Here is an 18,776-nt window from a genome sequence, read left to right as displayed (position 1 = left end):
GAATGCAACAATGTGGAACAGGGAGGTTTACTTTAGTTTAGAGATACAGCGCGGAAATAGGCCCTTCGGCCCACCGAGTCTGCACTGGCCCGCGATCACCCCGTACACTAGCACTATCCTACACACAAGGGACAATTTACAATTTTACCAAAGCCAATTAAGTTACAAACCTTCCATGATTTGGAGTGTGAGAGGAAACTGGAGCACCCAGAGAAAATCCACGGGGTCACAGGGAGAACGTACAAACTCCGTACAGACAGCGCCCGTACATAGTCAATATCGAACCCGGGTCACCGGCGTTGTGTGGCAGCGTGCCGCGGTGTCACAATGAGTTAGTTGATCTTGACCCAGGGAACAGGAAGGTTGATTTCTGGCAATTATATACTTCTACAGGGCAAACATAAAGTGGTGGAGGAACTCAGCAGGTCAGCCCAACCCAGATCTCTGCGGATCTGTAATCACCCATTGCAATCGCTCCACTCTTTTAATATCTGTACACTGTGGACGGCTCAACTGTAATCATGTGTAGTTTTGCCGCTGACTGGATAGTATACAACAACTAGAGAGCGGTCCTGAGCTACCATCTACCTCATTGGAGATCCTCGGACTATCTTTAATTGAACTTAGCTATTTTAACAGATACAGCAAGGAAACAGACCCTTCGGCCCACCGAGTCCACGCTGACCATCGATCACCCGTTCACACTAGTTCTATGTCATCCCACTTTCTCATCCACTAGGGGCAATTTACAGAGGGCCAATTAACCTACAACCCCACATATCTTAGGACTGTGAGTGGAAAGCAGAGGAAATCCACGAGGCCGTAGAGAGAAGGTGCAAGCACCATACAGACAACTTGATGTCGGGATTGAACCGGGGTCTTTAGCGCTGAGGCAGTAACTCTACCACCGTGCCGTCCATTTGGGCACCAAAGCACCCAGTCCTCATGGCAGTACCCAACCTAACGTCAATCATGTAAGGAGGCACAAATAACATTACCAAATAAAACAAAGTCCAAGAAGTTTATCTGCAGTGCAGATGTAGATAGATGTACGCGCATCACATCATTCAGAGCCAATTCAGTTGCTGCAGGCAGGCGATCAAACACAGCACCAACCCAACATTGTGGTCAGTAAGTAACACGTTTATCATGGTTTAAGCCACATCGCTGACAGTTCAAGCACTTAAAAAATGAACACAAAGTGCCAGAATAACTCGGTGGGTCAGACAGCATCGTTGGTGATGGATTGGTGATGTTTGCAGGTTGGGACCGTTGTTGCGACGAGTTCAGTTCAAGCTCATCTCAGTTATGATTACACTAGATGGCCGTCTTGAGAACAACGCAAAGGGCTGGAGTAAATCAGCGGGTCAGGCAGCATCTCTGGAGAACATGGATAGGTAACGTTTTAGGTGGAGACTCAGGGTGATTGTGAGGGTGATAGCAGGCTGGAGGAGAGGAGGGGCAGGACAAAGTGAGGAAGATAATAGATGAACACAGGTGAGGGGGGTTGATAGGCAGATGGTTGGACAAAGGCCAGATGTGAAAAAACAGGTGTGGGACAAAAGTATTGAAGATTTGCAAATTGTGAAGCCAGAGGAAGGAATGGAGACGGCGGGTAAAAGGGGGAAAGAAAGGGGAAAAATAGGTGCGAGACCAGGTGGGGCACAGGGAATGTGGGAGATTTAAAGTTTTGTCTGATAAACTGTGACTAATCCTGAAAGCACTGTTCGGTCAATGAGTTCTACAAAATATGCTTCTACATTCTGCAGTCACACAATCTATTGGGCACTAAAAAATGCCTCTCTCTCTGCAATGCATAGTCCTCAATCAAACATATTCTTATTTTTGTTATTATAAGTCCAATCATTGCTTAATCATACGAGGGTGAAATTAGTCCCCAGAGAAATTGGGGGGCAAATAATCATTTGTGGCAATCACTCATTCACTAAGAGCGTTATTGCTCAACACTCCCTCAGGAGACTCGAGCCCTGACTGAAGATTTAAAGCAGGGATTACATGAGAAATGTTTTCTTCCAGTTCTTCCACCCTCTCCAAGGCAGCATTCTTGGTCTCAGCATCTTCCAGTAACGCGCCCACGTCAAACACATTGTCCAGGTAGGCTTGAATCTGCACTTGGAGTTTGTCACTCTCTGTGTTTTTCAGCTTCTATAAACAAAAGGAAAGTTAACAATCCACTTTAAAATACAGCTTCTCGGGTTTATAAGCCAGACTGTCATGTAAAAAGTACAGTTTGTACAACTCCCTCTCAGCGCATTCATCTATTTTGGACAGATGCAACACTGGAGAGGATTTGCTGCCTTGAGTAGCAGAAACAAAGAACTGCAAATGCTGGTTAATGCCAAAGATTCTATGTTTCATCTTGTAAACCAGCATTTACATTTCCTTATGCTCCGCACCCACCTCTTCTCTGGCTTTCTCCCCCCTTACTACAATTAGTTTGAAGAAGGTATAGGAAGGAACTGCAGATGCTAGTTTATACTGAAGATAGACACAAAGTGCTGGAGTAACTCAGCCGGTCAGGCAGCATCTCTGGAGAAAATGGATGCTTTCTCCAGAGATTTTCTCTTAGAGATGCTGCTTAACCTGCTGAGTTACTCCAGTACTTTGTATCTATCTTTGCTTCTTTTAGTATCTTGTCAGTTTTAATTACTCCTAACTCAGACTTGCTTCTCTCTGCAAATAGTTATAGTCGTACGGCACAGAAACAGGCCCTTCGACCCACCATGTCCATGCAAACCTTTGTGTCCATCTACACTAATCCCATTTGCCTACATTAGGATCACATCCCTTCTGCCTCGCCCATGAAAGTGTCGATCTAAAGCTTCCTATTTTGTCCTGTTCCACCAACTCTGTAGAGGAAGGAACTGCAGATGCTGGTTTAAACCAAAGATAGACACAAAATGCTGGAGTAACTCAACGGGACAGGCAGCACCTCTGGAGAGAAGGAATAGGTGACGTTTCGGTTCGAGACCCTTCTTCAAACCTTGGCTCTAAAGAAGAGTCTCGACCTGAAACGTCAACCATTCCTTCTCTCCAGAGATGCTGCCTGTCCCGCTGAGTTACTCCAGCATTTTGTGTCAACCACCACCTCTGTATCACTTGTCCTCAGACCACCCTTAAAACTCCTTGTCCTCTTCATTTTTGATACCCAGACACTGGGAGAAAGACTCTGACTATCCTAGCCTATCTATTCCTCTCATAATCATACATTTGATCGTATCACCCCTCAGCCCATTCAATCTCACTCCATAATGAATGTCCTCCAAACCAGGCAACACGCTGGTGAATTGCCTCTGCACTCTCCCCAACGCAATCACATCCCTAGTCTGAATATATTCAGAGTAAGGATATCAGTATATGGAACTGCCAGAAGAGGTCATTGAGGCAGGTATGATAACATTATTTCAAAGACATTTTGGACAGATAAATGAATTGGAAAAGCTTAGAACGACATAGGCCAAACACAAGCAGGTGGGACTAGTGCAGATGGGACATGTTGGGCAGTATGGGTAAGTTGGGCTACATGACTATATGACTCAATAATGGGAAGCGCAGTTAGACATGGGAGCAAATGGGAAGACGTTAAGTACTGTGAACAAATAACTGACCAGTGGAGTGTACTTCCACAGGTTTCTTACAAAATAGCAAAATGAGTCGATAAGATGGTCAAAGGGACACAGGTGCTTTTCTTTATTACCGGTAGATCTGTTTTATAGGACTTTGGTTAGGCTGCATTTGGAGTACCACATGCAGTTCTCATCACCACATTATAGGAAGATGTGGAGGCTTTAGAAAGGATGCAGAGGAGGTTTGCCAGAATGATGCCTGGATTAGGGGGATTTAGTGACAGGGAGAGGTTCGGCAGGCATGGATTGTTTTACCTGGAAGGCTGGATGTTGAGGGATGACTTGATAGTATATAAAATGATGAGAGGCATAGATAGTGTAGACAGTCAGAACTGTTTTTGTTCTATACTAATACTAGAGGGCATAGCTTTAAGGTGAATGGGCAAAGTTTAAAGGAGATGTGCGGGGCAGGTTTTTTAAACAGAGGGTGGTGAGTGTTTGCAACATGCTGCCAGGGTTGGTGGTGGAGGCAGATATGAGAGAGGCATTTCAGAGACTTTTGGATAGACATATGGATATGGTTCATGTGCAGGTAGATAAGAGTTGGTTGCGGCATCATGTTCGGCACAGACATTGTGGGCTGAAAGGCCTGTTCTTGTGCTGTACTGTTCAACGTTCTGCCTTTTAATTTTTTCCCAGAGTAGAGTGTTTTTCTACATAATATTCCATCTTCGTGTCCTCACCCAGTCACTGGACTTTCTGCATCTTCCTCACACTGCCCTCCATCTTAGTATCATATCTCATCTCTATTAATATTCTCCCTGCTCCAATCTAGTAAATTAGTTAATGTCAAAGATATTCTGGATGAGAAAATGAATTACAGGCCCACCACCGATTTCTCGGCACCCTTAGTTCCAGAGCTTTTCTAGATGATCTGTTTTGGCAGACCAACAGAGGTCCCGGCCTCCTGGAACGGTACACCCATGCAGTCGGGTGGCCGAGATACTGGCCCACGAAGTCGGCCGTGGAAGGCGGTTGCGGGAATGGATCCGCCGGCTCCGGAATTCCACAGCCTGGGCCGCAGGAGGAAAATGCAACCCACCGAGTGGCGCAGAAGTCCCGATGAGGTGCAAGTCGGCAGCCTCGCCCAGCCTAGGATCCACATTTCTGCGGGGACTTCCGAGGGGAGGGTGATTTCAAGTGCACTCTCGTAATTTTGTCCGGATTAAAGGAGGTGCCAGACCACCAGTTGCCAGAAAATTGGTGGTGGGCATTTAGTAGGTTCAAGCAATGGGCAATAGACATCTTGCAGCAGGATACTCACATCCAGGTATTCATCCAGTCCTAGTTTGGTGAATTCATGTTGGAGATGCACTCGGAAATTCATATCTTCTACAGAATGGACCACAATGTTAATAAACTGCATACAAGCCACCTGGAAGCAAACATAATGGACGTAATGGTTAACGTAATTATCTTAGATCTCCACTGATACAACAACAAAGCTGCAAGCACAGTTATACCCCCATGCTTCAAGTTGCCTTGTAGACCATCAAGTGCACTTAATATTATATATTAAATATTGTGGATTCAGGAACCTTTTACTGATAGGTGTATCCATGTACTGTAAATGCAACCAGTTCCAACAACTGCCTCATTTACAAAATATGTCATGGAGATAATAAGAAACAATTAAAAAATTCCAAATAAATAGAGGTGGCACAGTGGCGCAGCGGTAGAGTTGTTGCCTTACGGTGCCAGAGATTCTGACTATGGGTCCTGTATCCCAGATTGTGTATGTTCTCCCTGTGGGCTTTCTGTGGGTGCTCCAGTTTCCTCCCACACTCCAAAGACGTACAGGTTTGTAGGCTAATTCTCGGTAAAATTGTAAATTGAGCCTAGTGTGTTTGCAGACAGTGTTAGTGTGCGGTGCGGACTCAGTGGACAATATATCTCTAAACTAAACTAAACTAATTATAGATAATATTTTGAGATGATTTATCAATGTTTTTAATTTAATTGAGTTATTTCTGAAATGCACTGACCATTGTTGAAAGTCAGTCAGATATCTGTTCTGCTCAAGTGCCTGAGTTTTCCATTAAACTTCAACAGTTTACTAATCCTCGTCTGGATGTACGGAGCTTTTTGATAGGTTCACTGAGGCTGAACATTATGGTCATGGTGTGCTCCCACAAGCAGTAAGACAGAGGACAGACAAGGAGGAATCACACTGTCCAACAACGTTGATTGATTTGAAAATAAAAAACCAATTAATCAAGTCTGGGGAACAATAGCTGATGGATTACCTTTCATTCGACTGAAGACCATTCCTAACACCCACACAAAGAACCCCTGGAGACTGCTCCCATTTTATGCATAATATCTTCCTCATTGAGACAAATGAAGAATTGTTATTCCATAAAAAGAAACTTCACTAATCACTGATGTTAACAGAAAGAAAACCAGGCATAATATACGACAATATGGCTGATTTAGTTTTCTTCATATCCATATTCAATTTGGCACTCTAGTCTATAAAATTAATTCATTGCACGATTCCTTTATATAAAACTGATCAGCTTGTATTCCTCCACATTCTCCCCTGTAACTCAAGGCTTATATATATATATATATCTCACATCCCGGTATTGTAAAATTTCTGAAAATACCTTTTTAATACTTTGCTATCAATAACAGACACTATTAATCATTAAAATATTAAAATCACACAAGATCTTGAATTTGTTAAGTTATAAAAGCGTGATTCATGTGCTTGCTTTTGTTATATTACTGCAAAACCTGGATTGGTTTCCAGCTCATCTGGATTATTTTGGACGAGGAAGACATTAAGAACCGTATGCATTGAAATGCAGGCTACATATTTGGAATAAAATATATTTTATGAATGAGTCTTTTTAACAATATAAATTCCTGCGTCTCAGATGTACCGATTTGTTTTTTACACCTAATCTCCAAAGATTAAAACTGTACCCAGGACATAGCCCCAGATATTTACTATAAAAACTAGTGATATATATTATACTATATACTACTACAGATCCACCTCCATCCAAGGGGCAATGGTGGGGTAATCGGTAATTAATATATTAGTCTATAAAATTGAGTTTCAATATTTCCATTTCAATATTCTACTTATATTTTTAGATTTATATATATTTTTTTCAAGCTGTATTGGACAATTAAATTGTAACACTAAATATGTAACATTAACAATGGAATAAATACAAATACAAAGGTTTAGTTTAGTTTACTGTATTGTCACGTGTACTGTGCACATGTACTTTTGTTGCGTGCTAACCAATCATTGGAAAGACAATACATGATAGGGTCCCAATACATGGGACTAGTGTAGATGAGGCATTTGGTTGACAAGGGCAAGTTGGGCCAAAGGGTCCGCTTACGTACTGTATGACTATGACTTGTATTGAATTTTTTTGTATTATCTTAAAACTTGGAGGAAAAAAAGCTAAATGTATTTTAAATTCAAGCGCAACGTTTTCTTGAAATTAAAGGGGAAAGCAAATGATGCAGTACCACACTAGATTATATGGTAAGTAAAGTAGACTTTACTATTTACTGCTATTTAACCAGCTGGGAGTTATAACTAAAGACGTGGGGTTTAGAGGTCACCCTGACTATTGCATCTGGTACTGGTCGGAAACACCAGAGATAGCAGAACATCTTGTCCTGACCATTTTTTTGCGGCACAGTGGTAGAGCTGCTGCCTCACAGCGCCAGAGACCCGGGTTCGATCTTGACCTCTGCTGTTGTCTGTGTGGAGTTTACACCTTTGCCCTGTGACCTCCAGTGGGTTTCCTCCAGGTTAATTGGTCTCTGTAAATTGCCTCAAATGTGTTGGGAGTGGATGAGAAAGTAGGATAACGTAGACTTAGTGTGAACGGGTGATCGATGTACGGCGGGGACTCGGTAGGCCAAAAGGCCTGTTTCTATGTTGTACCTCTCAACTTGATGATTCAATTGGTGATTTCAACATTGAAAGGCAACAGTGGTTATTAATTTGGTGTACAAATAAGAGATAATTTAGTGCTGGATTCCTCCAAAGAAAGAGGCAACATTCAGAGGCCTGAGCTGGATAGGGTGCAGAGAAGATTTGCAAGGATGTTTCCAGGACTTGAAGGTCTGAGCTATATGGAGAGGTTGAGCAGGGTAAGAATCTATTCCTTGGAGTGCAGGAGGATGAGGGGAGATCTGGTATACAGAATCTTGAGAGGAATAGATTGGGTAAACAATGCGTCTCTTGCCCTGAGTAGTGGAATTGAGAACCAGAGGACATAGGTTCAAGGTGAGGGGAGAAGATTTAATAGGAACCTGAGGGGTAACTTTTTTCACACAAAGGGTGGTGGGTGTCTGGAACGTGCTGCTGGAGGAGGTAGTTGAAGCAGGTACTATCACAACGTTTAAGAAACATTTAGACAAGTGCATGGATAGGATATGTTTAGAGGGATATGGGACAAATGCATGCAGGTGGAACTAGTGTAAATGGGGCATGTTGATCGGCAAGTTGGGCCGAATGGCCTGTTTCCAGGCTGTAGGACTATGACTGGCAAATACTGGATTTGTTTTCTGAGAAAGAGGTGGTATGTTTCAAGGTGCAGTTTTCAATGATGGTTCAAGATACAATCCACAATGGATCTGTCATTTCAATGTTCACTGTTAGCCCAACCCAGCTACAGGCCACATCGCTGAAAGAACGAAGTTAGCCCACATTTGTTTTATTTATGTTTTAGTATTGAGCAGTCGTTTTTCCCAATCTTAATTTCTCGCTGCCAATTTAACATGTTTAGACTACCTATCTGCATCAGCAAGTATGGACAGGAACTCACATTCAGCTCCTTATAAAGAAATGCAGAGCACAACTGGAAAAAAGGTTTGAGGTATTTGAAGAGTGAATCTAATTCCTAGTACCTCACAAACACTGACATACTCTAACTTTTGTCTCAACATCCAATTACCCAGTTGTTATTGGCACAGAAAATTCACCTGATGTTTGAAGTCCAGTGGCACAAACCGTGAAGTGACACTAGCCATGAAGGGCACAAGAATTATCGGTGAACATGCCACTCACCATGAAGTCAATGTTGTTATCTTCATTTCGGAAATGCTCCATTAACTTTTCAAACCGATACTTTTCACCACATACCTATGGTAAGATAAATGTTTTAATAAGCAGTTACCAATAAGCAATAAGTCAGAAGGCCCAAACCCGACGGTACACAAGAGGGCGCTGTGTGTGAGGCTGACAGTATGCAGCATTTAGAGGAGTTGCAAGTTTAGGACAACCATCCTTTTTCTCCAGAGATGTTGCGTGCCCTACTGAGTTAAGGGCCTGTCCCACTTGGGCGGAATTTGCGCGTCACGCAGATGACGCGCGAAGATTTTGTACATACCAAAATCCTGGGGCGCAGCGCGCAACCGCTCATCACTGCCTATGTCACCACGCACGCATCACGTGCGCGGCACAACGCGCGCGTCGTGCATCGTCACGCGTAAATGATGACGCATAAATTACACGTAAATGATGCCCAAGTGGGACAGGCCATTTATTCCAGCAATTTATGTCTATTTTGGGTATAAACCAGGATCTGCTGTCCTTCCTACACACCGTTTCATTGAATGTTGGTTATTCAACTCAAAATTGATAGCTATTCCTGAAATGCACAAAAATAGTTGTGATCCAGACATGTGATCCAGATTGTGGGTTATTGGAACTATGTCGAACACAAAGTGTGGGATTAACTCGCAGGTCAGGCAGTACTGCCTTCCACTCTCTGCCTCTGCCAATAAATGCCAGTATCAAGCATACTTTCTCAAATACTTTATTAAGTATTGCTAACTTCAAGGATTTGTGAATGAGAACTACAAGATCCTTCTATGTAGGAACGAACTGCAGATGCTGGTTTAAACCAAAGATAGACACAAACTGCTGCGGGACAAGCAGCATCTCTGGAGAGAAGGAATGGGTGACGTTTCGGGTCAAGACCCTTCTTCAGACCCTGAAACGTCACTCTTCCTTCTCTCCAGAGATGCCGCCTTTTGTGTCAATCCAAGATCCTTCTCTTCCTCCGCACTTCTTGGTCTTCGAATGCCTTTTTTTAAATTTTGGACAGCCATTCTCATAGGGGCAAAGATTTGAGATCTATGATATGACTTTTCAGAATTATTATTGCACTAAGTTGCAACTCTCACAGAGGGTGGTGAATCTCTGAAATTCTCTTCCCTGATATGGGCGTGACCACTAGAGGGTATCTGAAGAGCGGTAGAAACATTTCTAAAAGATCTGACAATCGAGGGCTATGGGGAACTGGCAAAGAAGAGAAGTCAAAGCCATGATCATGTTCAGTGCAACACAGTGGCGCAGCAGTAGAGCAACTGCCTCACACCTGGGTTTGATCCTGACCTCGGGTGCTGTCTGTGCGGAGTTTGCATATTCTCTCTGTGGCCGCGTTTTCTTCCCACACCCCAAAGACGTGCGTATTTGTAGGTTAATTGACCCTCTGTAAATCTGCCCCTAGCGTGAAGTTAATGGGCCTAAAGGCCTGTTTCCATGTTGTATCTTTAGATTTTAAAAAAGCAGGACAGATTTGAAGGGCCTGGTGACCTAAGTTGCCTCCTAGCCCAACTCCTATTTTCAGGTAAAAAGGTTTATATTAAAGATAGACACGGAAGAAATCCTTTAGAAAACTCAAATCACTCCCACTTGACTTTGTCAACAAGAAGGCAATCTTACCTCCTTGAAATTATCAAATGCTAGTAGGATTATTTCATGTCCTCCTCTGACAAGACAAACAGCTGCCAACAGTTCCAAGACCAGCGCCTTTGTTCTACAATGACAATAAACAAGACCATTAACAGCATGTGGATAAACAAAATGCGGGTTACACCAGTCTCTTTGTACTGGACTTAGACTTCTATCCAGAAGCAACGATGTTTCATTTTGGCATTGATTTTTCCCCCAAATTCGACAAAATAATTTTTTTTTAAACACAAGCCACAAATAAATATATCATTTGCCTAACCACAAGATGCTTTGACGGCTGTGTTCAAGGTCTCCATCAGGTACGGAAGATGATGTAGTGTCAGCACTTTAGCTCACATTAAGAACAAAGGGGGGCACAGTGACGCGCCGGGTAGAACCGCTGCTTCATAGCGCCAGAGTCCCAGGTTCTATCCTGACCCTGTGTGTGGAGTTTAATTGGTACACGTGACAATAAAAGACCTTTAAACCTTCGAGTTTGCACGTTTTCCCTGTGACTGCGTGGATTTCCTCCGGATGCTCAGGTTTCCTCCCACATCCCAAAAACGTGCGGGTATGTCCATTAATTGTCCCTCTGTAAATTGTCGATAGTGTATGGGGAGTGGAATAATATAGAACTAGTGTGAACAGGTGGATGGATGGTCAGCATAGCCTCAGTAGGATGAAGGGCCTGTTTCCACGCTGTATTTCTAAACTCTAAACAAAACCCCATCTAACTATTAAATTTAATCTTCAGTGTTCAATCTTGGCCCTACGTTGATGCGGCTTGTCTTGATAAACGGATTTCATTGCGATGTTGACTTTCAATGTTTCCTTGTGAGTAATAGCTCACTAGAGATCGTAATTGTCATTTAAATTGACAATTTGGTTAAAAATGGACAAATTGGTGGAAATGTGTCATCCTCGATAACAATCAGCACGGGAGCACCTCAAGGCTGCATGCTCAGCCCCCTGCTGTACTCACTCTATACTCATGACTGCGTAGCCGGACATAGTGCAAACTCCATCATCAAGTTCGCCGACGACACCACTATTGTGGGACGTATCACTGATGGGGACGAGTCAGAGCATAGAAGTGAGATCGACTGATTGACCAAATGGTGCCAACACAATAGCCCGGCCTCAACACCAGCAAAACCAAGGAACTGATTGTGGACTTCGGAGGGGGTAGGATGGGGACCCACATTCCCGTTTATATCAACGGGTCGATGGTGGAAAGGGTCAAGAACTTCACATTCCCGGGCGTGCATATTTCCGAAGATCTCTCCTGGTCCCAGAACACTGATGCAATCATAAAGAAAGCACATCAGTGCCTCTACTTCCTGAGAAGACTACGGAGAGTCGGTATGTCAAGGAGGACTCTCTCTAACTTCTACAGGTGCACAGTAGAGAGCATGCTGACTGATTGCATTGTGGCTTGGTACGGCAACCTGAGCATCCAGGAGCGGAAGAGGCTGCAAAAAGTTGTAAACACTGCCCAGTCCAACATCGGCTCTGACCTCCCTTCCATCGAGGGGATCTACCGCAGTCGCTGCCTCATAAAGGCTGCCAGCATCATCAAGGACCCACACCATCCTGGCCACACACTCAGGAACAGCTTCTTCCCCACAGCTATTAAACACTTCAAACAAACTCTGATCTATAACAGCCTATTGCACTTTATCTGTTTATTTAAGTGCATATATGTGTGTGTGTGTGTGTGTGTGTGTGTGTGTGTGTGTGTGTGTGTGTGTGTGTGTGTGTGTGTGTGTGTGTGTATATTTATATATATATTCTATGGTATATGGACACACTGATCTGATCTGTATTTATGCCTACAATATTCTGTTGTGCTGCAGCAAGCAAGAATGTCATTGTCCTTTCTGAGACACATGACAATAAACTCTATTGACTTGACTTGAATTGACTTCTGGTGCGCAAAAGAGGGCTGCATATTATTTTGGTGGATAGCGTTTGATCTAACACCCTCTCCCAACACAGTTAAGTGGGCCCATCAGACCTTTTCAAGATACAGAGCATTTCACTTTAGCCAGTCCCTTGCGATGGAGGATGATTGATTTTCTGGTCTAGTTCTATAAGTTTTTAGAACACTAATGAGACCACGAGTAAGGGCGGCACAGTTGCTGCCTTGCAGCGGCAGGGAACCAGGTTCGATCCTGACCAGGGGTACTGTCTGTATGGAACTTGTACATTCTCCCTGTGACCGCATGGGTTTTCTCCGGATGCTCCAGTTTCCTCCCACACTCCAAAGATGTGCAGGTTTGTAGGTTAATTGGCTTCTGTAAATTGCCCCTGGAGTGTAGGAAGCGAAACTGGGTTAACATAGAATTAGCGTGGGAAATCAGAACTACCGGAGAAAACCCACGCGGTCAAGGGAAGAATGTACAAACTTCGTACAGACAACACCTGTAGTCAGGATCGAACCCGGGTCTCTGGCGCTGTTAGGCAGCAACTCTATCGCTATGGTACTGTGCCGCCCTTGGTCATTGTCAGCGATTACCTGCAGGTTTTGAGCATACTCTGCCACCTTTTTCTCTGTCCACTTGCCAATCCCTTCTTGTGACTGAACTCTGCTGTGAGTTTCTGTTTCAAGAAACTGGTAGCAGAGATGCAAACAATGTGGTTGCTCATGTGTCAACATGTGGGAACCCAACGTTCCTGGGTAGCCAGGGTCTGAATGCTAGAGATGTTTGTTGGCCACAGTACATTGATACTAGCTTGCCAATCCTAGCAGCGCTCTGAATAACCTTTCATGTCTGGGAGAGAAGGAATCACTCTGCCTGGTATACCACTGCTTTTTGGCACAATTTTGAGGTCTTGATCTTGAAGGACCTATGGATTTGTTGGTCCTGGGGGAGCAACTGGTGCATGGAAGGGCACGGGCAAATTTCAACTTTGCAATGGGTGGCACAGATAATTGAAGGTAATACCATCTCATCCTGACAGTACTCTGGCAAAGCTCTTCTGCACCATTTCCAAAGTCTCCAATGAATTTCTTCCAATGAATGTTGTGCAAGGACAAAGATAATGTTAGGGGCAGCACGGTGGCGCAGCAGTAGAGTTGCTGCCTTACAGCGCAAGAGACCTGGGTTCGATCCTGACTACGGGTACAGTTTGTACGGAGTTTGCACGTTCTCCCTGTGACCATGTGGATTTCTCCGGGCGCTCCGGTTTCCTCCCACACTCCAAAGACGTGCAGGTTTGCATGTTAATTGGCCTCAGTAAAAATTGTGAATTGTCCCTAGTGTGTAGGATAGTGCTCGTATATGGGGATCGCTGGTCGGTACGGACTTGGTGGGCCGAAGGGCCAGTTTCCATGTTGTATCTCTAAAGTCTAAAGTAAATTAAATCCATTTATCAAGGTAAAGTGGGGCCAATCAACAATTAACAATCAAACACTAAAGTTCACAATTAATAGCATCTTCACCATAATAATTTTAAATATTCATCCAAATCAAAAACCCTACAAAACGTGAACAAATGTTCGTAGTACGTATTGCAATTGTTTTAAACCAGTACGTAATCACAGCGTGTTTTTCAAGTGGAAAGGATCTTACCTGGGATTTTTATTGTTCAGACTCAGTGCAATTTCATTGACAGCATTCGGATGTGACATGACCATGTTAAAGCCGTACTGTAATCAAAGAGAAAACATTTTACAACCAAGGAATAAAACAGAACTGATTTATTCCTCTACCAGACAATATCATTTGAACAGACACAAGTATTTTTCAGTGACTATTAACGCATGGCAACAATGCAGGAAAATAACTCTTACGTCCAGCTCCAATTAACATAGTGTGGGAAGGGTAAGATTATACAAGGTAGTTCTGCATCTTCTAAAACATTGACTGGGGGTCCCAATGGTAGTATTACAATACCAGAGCTGATTTCTGTAGGCCTTTCATGTTTATAACTTATATGGTCCATCATGTCTACTCTGTCATTCAATCATGGCTTCTCCCCATAACCCCTTGAGACCATTACTAATCAAGAATCTGTCAATCTTCACCTGCAAAATATCCATTGGCCTCCACAGCCTCCCGCGGCAAAGAATTGCACAGATTCACCACCCTCTGACTAAAGGAATTCCTCCTCATCTCCTTTGTTGTAAAGCTCAAAGTTGGATCCAAACGTTCACCATCACAAATTATTAACTTACGAATTGAGAAACAGCTCTTTGTTGGAAGAATGGGCTCCGAAAACGCAGGAAATAGACGAGAAAATTAAAAGATTTTCACAAAACAGAGATGTAATGCTGAAGGCACACAAAAATTGCTGGAGAAACTCAGCGGGTGCAGCAGCATCTATGGAGCGAAGGAAATAGGCGACGTTTCGGGCCGAAACCCTTCTTCAGACTGATGGGGGGTGGGGGGGGAGAAGGAAGGAAAAAGGGAGGAGGAGGAGCCCGAGGGCGGGGGGGATGGGAGGAGATAGCTCGAGGGTTAAGGAAGGGGAGGAGACAGCAAGGGCTAGCAAAACTGGGATAATTCAACGTTCATGCCATCCGGACGCAAGCAACCCAGGCGGAATATGAGGTGCTGTTCCTCCAATTTCCGGTGTTGCTCACTCTGGCAATGGAGGAGACCCAGGACAGAGAGGTCGGATTGGGAATGGGAGGGGGAGTTGAAGTGCTGAGCCACCGGGAGTTCAGGTAGGTTATTGCGGACTGAGCGGAGGTGTTCGGCGAAACGATCGCCCAACCTCCGCTTAGTCTCCCCGATGTAAATCAGCTGACATCTAGAGCAGCGGATGCAGTAGATGAGGTTGGAGGAGATACAGGTGAACCTTTGTCGCACCTGGAACGACTGCTTGGGTCCTTGAATGGAGTCGAGGGGGGAGGTGAAGGGACAGGTGTTGCATTTCTTGTGGTTGCAACGGAAAGTGCCCGGGGAGGGGGTGGTACGGGAGGGAAGGGAAGAATTGACAAGGGAGTTGCGGAGGGAGCGGTCTTTGCGGAAGGCAGACATAGGGGGAGATGGGAAGATGTGGCGAGTGGTGGGGTCACGTTGGAGGTGGCGGAAATGGCGGAGGATTATTTGTTGTATTTGCCGGCTGGTGGGGTGAAAGGTGAGGACTAGGGGGACTCTGCCCTTGTTGCGAGTGCGGGGATGGGGAGAGAGAGCAGTGTTGTGGGGTATGGACGAGACCCTGGTGCGAGCCTCATCTATGGTGGCGGAGGGGAATCCCCGTTCCCTGAAGAACAAGGATGTAATGCTGAAACTCTATTAGGCGCTGGTCAGGCCACATTTGGAGTACTGTGAGCAAATGTGGGCCCCATATCAGAGGAAGGGTGTGCTGGCTAAGGGGAGGGTCTAGAGGAGGTTTACAAGAATGATTCCAGGAATGAGTGGGTTAGCATATGATGAGCGTTTGACTCGCTGGAGGTTAGAAGGTTGAGGGGGGTGACCTCATTGAAACTTAGATTAATGAAAGGTATAGATAGAGTGGATGTGGAAAGGATGTTTCCACTGGTGGGAGAGTCTAGGACCAGAGGACATACAGTAGCCTCAGAATTAAAGGGTGCTCTTTTAGAAAGGAGGTGAGGAGGAACTTCTTTAGTCAGAGGGAAGTTAATCTGTGGAACTCATTGCCACAGAGGGCTGTGGAGGCCAAGTCAGTGGATATTTTTACGGCAGAGACAAATTCTTGATTCAAGGGTTATGGGGAGAAGGCAGGAAAATGGGATTAGGAGGCAGAGGTCAGCCATGATTGAATGGCGGAGTAGACTCGATGTGCCAAATGGCCTCATTCTATTCCTATAACTTGTGAACTTGCGAAAATCAGTCGATAAGGTTTCTGATAACAAGCCACGTGCTCTCACATCCCTGCCATTTTATGATATCAAGCAATGAAACATATGCACGAGGAGCTTTGAGAAGATGCAAAGGCAAAGGGTGTGTTTCTTTTTCCAACAGAATGACGGGCAACATAATTAGGGTGGGCACAGTGGTGCAGTGGTAGAGCTGCTGCCTTACAGCTGTGTTTGATTTGTTGACATTTTGAATACTTCTGGAATGGTGGAAAGTTTCCAATATTTGTGGTCAAACGAGGCCAGTTCATTGGCTATATTTAAGAGGGAGTTAGATGTGGACCTTGTGGCTAAGGGGATCAGAGGGTATGGGGATAAGGCAGGTACGGGATACTGAGTTGGATGATCAGCCATGATCATATTGAATGGCGGTGCAGGCTCGAAGGGCCGAATGGCCTACTCCTGCACCTAGTTTCTATGTTTCTATGTAAACCCAGCCAAACACTATTCAAATTCCACTTGGTGGACAAACCCTATGGTCAAAATATTTAGTACTTTAGAATTAAACTGCCCCCATGATTTGCTGAGCAGTATGCCTGGAAAGTGGAAAACCATGCCCAATTTCCTGAAGTGATGATTTGTTTTTTTCATTTTCATACTAGAGATACAGCTTGGAGTCCACACCAACCATCAATCACCCGTTCTCACTAGTTCCATGTTATCCCACTTTCCCGTCCATATGAGGGGGAATTTTGTAAAATCCGCAGGTCTTTGGGATGTGGGAGGAAACAGAGCACCTGGAGATAACCCCCGAGTTCAAAGAGAGAACTTAGAAACTCAGCACAGAGGTCAGGATCGAACCTGGGTCCCTGGTGCTGTGAGGCAGTGGCACTACCAGCTATGCACTCTTGTGCAAGATGAAAGGATCAAGGACATAGAGTTAAGAGGCTAAGCTGGGGAAAGAAAACTGACAACGATACAAAGTGCTGGAGTAACTGAGCGGGTCAGGCAGCATCTCTGGACAATATGGATAGGTAGTAGGGCAACACAGTGGTGCAGTGGTAGAGTTGCCAGAGACCTGGGTTCAATCCTGACTACAGGTGCTGTCTATGTGCGGTTTGCACGTTCTCCCTGTGACTACGCGGGTTCTCCAGGTCCTCCGGTTTCCTCTCACACTCCAAAGACAACAATGTTTCTTTGAACCGGAGATTTTTTTAGAGCAGCCTGAAGTAATATGAGGAGTTGGTCTCACAAAGGGTATGGAACAACCTAATAAACGGAACTAGGTCTCTCATTAATTAGTTGGAGCAGTGCCTTTACTTCACAGCCAACAGTTACAAAGGCACAGTGAAAACCTTGTAGTGTTCGGAGCCAGGGAGAGAACAAAGGGCCGGAGTACAGAAACAGAAAAACGTTTGTACTGTTTACCTGGTAGTTCATAATCGCACGCAAGCACATGATACACACATGTACGTCATCCTTCCTGCTCACTAATCTAGAATTCTTCAGTGTCCTTCGGCTTGGCAACGTATTAAACCTAGGGATGGATTACAGAAAAATTATTTAAAACTTGCCAAATCAATACACACAATTGGAAACCAATACTGACAAAAGCTTGTGAATCTGAATAAAAAGCAGTGTACCCTCAAGTTAATAACGCTTGAAAATTTGATTCAATAACACTGCGTTTCAGGAATCAGACTAAATGTAGCTGTATCGATTTTTTGCACTTCCGAAACTAGACCACGTTATGATTAAAAAGGTTTTAGATGACTTTGCAGATATAAAGGTGCATGCATTCCTGATGATTGATTGAACGATACAGCATGGAAACAGGTTGTTTGGTCGACTGAGTCCACGCCGACCATCGAACATGCGTTCACATTAGTTCTATGTTATTCCACTTTCACATCCACTTCCTACAAACTGGGGCAGTATACATGAGCCAAGAGGCTACACGCAAATTGGACCAGGTATATTGAATTCTCGAATAAGTAACTTCATCTTACCGCTCCCCCTCCGTTCCCCCATCCCGCCGTGCCCCCTTCCTCCTCCCCCGTCTTTTATCCATTCCACAGTTCTCCATATTGTTTCCCTCCTGAGGTCACACCAGCACAAGCCAACAATGGATCTACCAGACAACACCTTGCCTAAGGTCATTTGTGGCTGGACCTGATCTTTTCTCACCTCTAGCTCTCCCCCCCCCCCCCCCCCCCCCCCCTCTGAGGACCTAGAAGAAACCCACACGGTCACAGGGAGAAAGTGCAAACTCCACACTGACAGTGACTGATGCCAGGATCGAACCCAGGACTGTGACGCTGTGAGGCGGCAACTCCACCAGTTGCACCACTGTGCCGCTCCCACCAGGCTGTCATTGGAGAGATGGTAAAATATTGCTGGAGCCCCAATGAAAAATGTCATCTTCGCTGGTCATAGGTGAGATACCATATGATGATAAGACACCAAATGTGCTACCTCTATTCCAGACAGACAGCATGGATAAGACAGTTCATTTCAGACTTGACACACATATGAATGGTAGGGAAATTATTGGGGGGAAAAAAGTCCTGAGGGGCAGGATTAATCAACACTTGCAAAAGGCAAGGATTGATCGGGGATAGTCGTATGATGGTGGGAGATA

The 18,776-nt window shown here is 44.5% G+C and overlaps 1 protein-coding gene across 8 annotated transcripts in view; it reads right to left on the bottom strand.

The window, feature by feature from the left end:
• The window catches only part of fmnl2 (formin like 2), a 225,478-nt gene that overhangs the window by 42,852 nt on the left and 163,850 nt on the right, over positions 1-18,776 (bottom strand). For all 8 annotated transcript variants that reach the window (XR_004412570.1, XM_033024045.1, XM_033024048.1 and 5 more), the window contains exons 7-12: positions 17,564-17,672; positions 13,941-14,017; positions 10,357-10,450; positions 8,695-8,769; positions 4,912-5,022; positions 2,017-2,166 (exon numbers count right to left, since the gene is read on the bottom strand). Coding sequence is in view for 7 of the 8 variants with exons in the window: in XM_033024045.1 (XP_032879936.1) it covers positions 2,017-2,166; positions 4,912-5,022; positions 8,695-8,769; positions 10,357-10,450; positions 13,941-14,017; positions 17,564-17,672 (616 nt within the window). In the remaining variant the exon portion in view is untranslated. The remainder of the gene's footprint in view (positions 1-2,016; positions 2,167-4,911; positions 5,023-8,694; positions 8,770-10,356; positions 10,451-13,940; positions 14,018-17,563; positions 17,673-18,776) is intronic.

This window comes from Amblyraja radiata, chromosome 7 (genome assembly GCF_010909765.2).
Source record: "Amblyraja radiata isolate CabotCenter1 chromosome 7, sAmbRad1.1.pri, whole genome shotgun sequence".
Taxonomy (NCBI): Eukaryota; Metazoa; Chordata; class Chondrichthyes; order Rajiformes; family Rajidae; genus Amblyraja; species Amblyraja radiata.
This window is presented reverse-complemented; position numbering and strand designations above follow the sequence as displayed.